Source organism: Rhinopithecus bieti, unplaced genomic scaffold (assembly GCF_001698545.2).
Source record: "Rhinopithecus bieti isolate Rb0 unplaced genomic scaffold, ASM169854v2 scaffold_27781, whole genome shotgun sequence".
Lineage (NCBI taxonomy): Eukaryota > Metazoa > Chordata > Mammalia > Primates > Cercopithecidae > Rhinopithecus > Rhinopithecus bieti.
Window position 1 is genome coordinate 81215 of NW_016812388.1, and position 6565 is coordinate 87779.

General features: G+C 45.3%; 1 protein-coding gene across 4 annotated transcripts in view; it reads right to left on the reverse strand.

Moving 5' to 3' along the window:
• Positions 1 to 4257: 4257 nt before the first annotated feature.
• HDC (histidine decarboxylase) overlaps positions 4258 to 6565 on the reverse strand; it is a 28114-nt gene continuing 25806 nt past the window's right edge. For 3 of the 4 annotated variants that reach the window (XM_017896177.1, XM_017896175.1, XM_017896176.1), the window contains 2 exons: positions 5459 to 5560; positions 4258 to 5318 (listed from right to left, as the gene is read on the reverse strand). In XM_017896177.1, coding sequence (XP_017751666.1) covers positions 4572 to 5318; positions 5459 to 5560 — 849 coding nt within the window. In that variant the 3' untranslated portion in view covers positions 4258 to 4571. The remainder of the gene's footprint in view (positions 5319 to 5458; positions 5561 to 6565) is intronic. The other variant, XM_017896179.1, reaches the window with a different exon arrangement.

The following is a 6565-nucleotide window of genomic DNA, read 5'->3' on the forward strand; positions in this document are numbered from 1 at the left end:
GACTGCCTATAATCCCAGCTACTAGAGACTGCCTATAATCCCAGCTACTAGAGACTGCCTATAATCCCAGCTACTAGAGACTGCCTATAATCCCAGCTACTAGAGACTGCCTATAATCCCAGCTACTAGAGACTGCCTATAATCCCAGCTACTAGAGACTGCCTATAATCCCAGCTACTAGAGACTGCCTATAATCCCAGCTACTAGAGACTGCCTATAATCCCAGCTACTAGAGACTGCCTATAATCCCAGCTACTAGAGACTGCCTATAATCCCAGCTACTAGAGACTGCCTATAATCCCAGCTACTAGAGACTGCCTATAATCCCAGCTACTAGAGACTGCCTATAATCCCAGCTACTAGAGACTGCCTATAATCCCAGCTACTAGAGACTGCCTATAATCCCAGCTACTAGAGACTGCCTATAATCCCAGCTACTAGAGACTGCCTATAATCCCAGCTACTAGAGACTGCCTATAATCCCAGCTACTAGAGACTGCCTATAATCCCAGCTACTAGAGACTGCCTATAATCCCAGCTACTAGAGACTGCCTATAATCCCAGCTACTAGAGACTGCCTATAATCCCAGCTACTAGAGACTGCCTATAATCCCAGCTACTAGAGACTGCCTATAATCCCAGCTACTAGAGACTGCCTATAATCCCAGCTACTAGAGACTGCCTATAATCCCAGCTACTAGAGACTGCCTATAATCCCAGCTACTAGAGACTGCCTATAATCCCAGCTACTAGAGACTGCCTATAATCCCAGCTACTAGAGACTGCCTATAATCCCAGCTACTAGAGACTGCCTATAATCCCAGCTACTAGAGACTGCCTATAATCCCAGCTACTAGAGACTGCCTATAATCCCAGCTACTAGAGACTGCCTATAATCCCAGCTACTAGAGACTGCCTATAATCCCAGCTACTAGAGACTGCCTATAATCCCAGCTACTAGAGACTGCCTATAATCCCAGCTACTAGAGACTGCCTATAATCCCTGCCCAGAGACTGAGGCAGGAGGATCACTTGAGCCCAGGAGTTTGAGTCCAGCCTGGGCAACATAGTGAGACCTCATCTCAAAAAAAAAAAAAAGGTAGGTTTAACTAATTGCAGTGACTCAACCTAAGAGATAATTTGCTAAATGTGTCACTCATTCATACATCCACTCTATAAGCACTTAGTGAGTGCCTGCTATGGACCAAGAAATGTTCTCAACATGGAGTGCTGAGTCCCATTCCCCCCGAACTAGAATTGGAGTTTGCATTTCTAACAATGCCCAGGTGAAGGTAATGCTGTGGGATGGGAGCCACATTTGGGGAATAACTGACATCCTGAGTTATACATCATGTGCACTTACTTAGTGGGTAACTCAGTTCCTCTGGGCTGGGTTATCCCTTGCTAACTGAGACTCAGCTCTTAGATCAAGTGGCTCAAAGTGCAGGCCCCAGGAAATGTCCAGCATCAAGAAGCACCTTGTCATCTCAAGCCTGCAATTGCTCTTGGAAATTTACATCAATTACAGCTCATATCTGCTTGCTAGATACATACACATGTATTATGATTTGCTATAGCAAACTAAAAACAATCCTAGAGAGTAGCTCGTCAAACCTCTTGATAAATGAAAAAACTGAGGCCTGAGGTTGAATGACATGACTAAAATCACACAGCTAATTGGCATCACTAAGATCTCACTTAGTACTTGCAGGAAGAGAGTATCGTCATAGACCAGTAGTTCTGTGTGGTCCCTGAGCCAACAGCATCAGCAGCACCAGGGAACTTGCTGGACCAACAAATTCTTGGACCCTGCAAATTCTAGACCTGCTGAATCAGAAACTCAGGATGCAGGCCCAGACATCTGTGTTTTGACAAGCCAAAGCCCCCCTGGTGTTACTGATGTGGACTCAGTTTGAGAATCACTGGCTTAGAGCAGTGCACAAGCTTTACTGTGCATGACAATCACTTGGGGACACCAACGCTTGGGGCACACATGCTGCTTTGAGTAGCATGTCAGTCTAAAGCAGTGGTTCCTAGATGTCACTGCACACTAGAATCATCTGGGGAGCTGTCAAAAATACCAAAGCCCAGACCCATGCCATATCAATTAGATCAAGGATTCTGGGAGTGGGAATGAAGCATCAGTATTTTTTTCAGGACCTCCAAGTGATTCCAGTAGGCAGTAAAGCTCAGGGATCACTAGTAGAGAACAAGGGGCAAGTTTTCAGCTTTTGGCCAGGTGCAGTGGCTCACACCTATAATCGCAGCATTTGGGGAAGCCAAGACAAGAGGAGTTCTTGAGCACAGGCATTCACAATCAGCCTAGGTAACATAGGGAGACCCTGTCTGTACAAAAAATTTTAAAAATCAGCCAGGCCAGGCATGGTGGCTCATGCCTGTAATCCCAACACTTTAGGAGGCCAAGGCAGGAGGATCACCTGAGCCCAGGAGTTCCAGACCAGCCTGGGCAACATAGGAAGACCCTGTCTCTATAAAAATTTACCCAGGTATAGTGGTGTGCACCTGTAGTCCCAGCTACTCGGGTCACTGAGGTGGAAAGACAGCTTGAGCCTCAGAGGCTGAGGCTGCAGTGAGCTGTGTTCACACCACTGCACTCACAGAATGAGACCCCATCTCAAAAATAAATAAATAGCTACTTGGGAGGCTGAAGCAGGAGGATTGCTCAAGCCCAGGAAGTTGAGGCTGCAGTAAGCCATGATCGTGCCTCTGCACTCCAGCCTGGGTAAGAGAGAAAGCACTAGTCTCAAAAAAAAAAAAAAAAAAAAAAAAAAAAAAAAAAAAAAAAAAAAAAAAAGCTTTAAACTCTTAACAAAGATTCTTTTGACCAAACTCTAGTCAAGCTCCTCTGAGCCCTGAGCCCCCTTCTCGACTAGGCCTCAACCTTTGCCTATAAAGACGTGAACAAACACTAACATAATTTCTCACAGCTCAAGGCCACATCCCTGAGATGATCCTAGCCCACCTTAAAGTGCCTGCCTAAGAAAACTCAAAGCTGCCGAAAGATTTAACTGTTTGTTCCAGCCAACCCCTGAACACAGAGCCCTGACTCCCAGTCTCTGTGGGAGAGTAAGAGTCTTTCTTCAACAAGCACCAGTTAGCAAACCCAGAAGGGTTTCACATCAACCACTTTCCACTTTTTGTAATTTTTCACATTCCTGACTCTTCCAAGTCTAGGCTGGCCTTCTCCCTATTCTCCATTCGCCCTGTGAAATGCCTAGTCAACTTTGCACAAATCCAAGGTGAGTTCAGTTCACACGGGACCCTTTTCCCTATTGTGATAGTATATTATTGATTAACATCTATCCTTACAGTTTTAACTAATGTCCAGCTTTGTTTGTCTTTAATACTCTTTACTAACCCATTTCAGAGTCACAACCTAGCAAAGTACCATCTGAAATGGAAACAAAATTATGTGTTTGGCCTCTGAACTAATGATGAGCAAGCCACTTGTGGCATAGCTTTTATTTGACTACTGGGTCCAGAAAACAAAGAAAAAATGCACAAGGTCCAAACCTAGAAAGGAAACTTTTAAATGTACTGGAGGACCACAGTGGCCTGCTGGGCCATGAGCTCCTGTTCAGGTCCAACCTTGAGCAGTTCTGCATGGTGGAAACAGCCTGGGCTTCACTGGAAGCCAGGAGACCTGGGTTTGCCTATTTAAAGCTATGTGGGATTAAGAAAATGTGGCACATATACACCACGGAATACTATGCAGCCATAAAAAAGGATGAGTTCATGTCCTTTGTAGGGACGTGGATGTAGCTGGAAATTATCATTCTCAGCAAACTATTTCAAGAACAGAAAACCAAACACTGCCTGTTCTCACTCATAGGTGGGAATTGAACAATGAGATCACTTGGACACAGGGTGGGGAACATCACACACCAGGGCCTGCTGTGGGGTTGGGGGAGGGCGGAGGGATAGCATTAGGAGATATACCTAATGTAAATGATGAGTTAATGGGTACAGCACACCAACATGGCACATGTATACATATGTAACAAACCTGCATGTTGTACACATGTACCCTAGAACTTAAAGTATAATAAACAAACAAACAAACAAACAAATAAATAAATAAATAAAGCTATGTGACCTAAACGTTGGTTTCCTCATTCATGAACCTTGAGCCACAGTGCCTGACTCATAATTGATGCTTCAAAAAAAGTACATGCGTTTAAGCTCCCAGACTGGTTAATCAATGTTTCAGCAGCCAATTAAGTGACACAGGATATGTTTTGTTTCAGGGACAAACATAATTTATTTCTAGGTTATATTTCATGTCACAAGCTGAGCCACAGAAGCTGCCTGTCTACCCTCAGCCCTTTCTCTCTGACCAGCCTGCTGAGCCCATCTGGATCATCCTGGCTTCAACTCTTCGTTTGTATCCCATCGTGGGGCGTGAACCCCTATGAGAATGTGATTAAAATTATGAACTCGCCCCCAAGAAAAATGCATGTACACATAAGCACACAAAGTTGGCATACAACTGTGAGGGGTTCACAGAGTCCCTGAAGTATATCCTCAGACTCTGGCTGAAGACCCTGGGTCTAAACCATGGCCTGCAGAGGGCAGCAGGGCAGCTGGAGCCCACACTGAGAGCTGCATTCAGGAAAGCTGGGGACGCTGTAGAACTTGATGAGTTTTTTGAAGGCACTTTTCTTCAGCATCATCATCTCTTCTGGAAACCTGGAAAAGATTCTGACCCTGGAGGAGCCCCCATTCTTCACAGAGGCCTCTGTGGGCAGTGGCTTCTGAGCACTCACTGGCACGCTGTTGCAGCTGAGGGAGCGCACTGTCTTCTTCTTAGTCTGCACAGACAAGTAACTGAACAGGAAGGAGGACAGCTTGTGCTTGGTGGCATCCGGGGCCTCTTCTGAAAAGCAATCATCAACTGGGTCCGGCAGGCTTTCATGATGGCGGCCGTTTTCCCTTCTCATGGGACCGGCTCCCACACACTGAGGCTGCTTGATGATCTTCCTGGCCTGGACTGGATCATCTCCTGCCCCACTGACAGACTGAAGGGACGTTCCACCAGCCCAGGCTCTGGCACCCCTGATTTGGGGGATGAGGTTCCCAACCCGAGGGCTGGGTTGGGAAGTACAGTGCTGACTCAGGATGAGAGTGGCAGCATCTCGAATGAGATTCCAGTCTCTCAGGATGTCATCCCTAGTGGTAAACTGGGATGTCACAGTGAAACGGATGATTAACTTGTCCTGGATAGTGGCCGGGATGAGGAAGAGATGGCCAGCTTTAGCTATTTCCTTTAACACATTTTCTGTGAGACAATTAGGACCCTGTTTGAAAAATAAAGAGAAGTCTCCATCACACCCCGTCAGCATCCCCAGATGCTGTGTTTCCCCAGCATTTGTGTTTCTGAGAGGCTCTGGAGCACCACATAACATCACTCACAAAGGGGCTTGGAAGACGGTATTACCTTTAGACGAAAAACCACCAGGCCAAGGTGCCTCTTGGCAGGAATTTCAAAGGAAGGGTCATTTCTGACCAGAGATTCAAAATATTTAGCCATTTCAGTACCCTGGAATTGCAAATATAAAGAGAACTGAGATTCACCATCGGACAAGGGACTAACTATGCATAAACTTTCATACTGCTAAATAGTTTTAAAGCAGTGCCACCTTCCCATCACAGAGACCTAAGCAGCTTCTGCCTCATTGTCATCTCCATTTGATTTTGCTCATATTCCAAGCTGGAAAATCTCCCATGGCCCCCTGTTTCCTGTCACATCAGATCCACCTCGAGAACTCATCTCAGGGCCCTCTTTAAACTCAGCCCCAGAACCCAGAAGGCATGTGCTTTGCAGTCCAGGCAACCTGACCTCAACTCCTGGTTTCACAGCTCCTGGACCGGCCAAGTGGGCAAGTAAGGACCAAAACCCAGCCCATGCTCTACATCCCCAGCCAGGTGCCTCATGCAAGCTGCATCTGCCTAAAGGAAGAGATGCCTGTTTCTAGGGTACATAAAGTTGCCATATGGGCTAGTGGCAGCCCTGCCCCATCCTCAGCCTACATGCTTCACTTGCCTCTCAAACCTCTTCTCACCCTGTACCCCAAATGCCCTTTTCATCCCCTTTTTCTGACATTCCATAGAGAATATATTTTCACATCTTGTCCCCACCCACCATGGAAAGGTGTTGGACCTGGTTAATGGATACAGAGTTTCTGCTCAGGATGATGGAAAAGTTCTGGAAATAACTCACACAACATTGTGAGTATACTTAATGCCACTGAATCGTGCACTTAAAAATGAGTAAAATGGTACATTTTATGTTATGTATATTTTGTTACAATTTTAAAATGTTAAAGGCTTTGTATTATATTAATCTTCCACTGAAGTTCATGTCATCTTTTAAATGTCCTGGGTTTTTTTGCTTTTGTTTTAACCTAGGATTACTAACTAAACAAGAACAGGACTTGCCTTTTCTTTTCTTTTTAAAAAATTTATCCAAGCATCCAGAAGAGCTCAATAAAATATTTGCTAAGTAATTATATCAATTAGTTCTCACACTTGCTACTCTATTTCA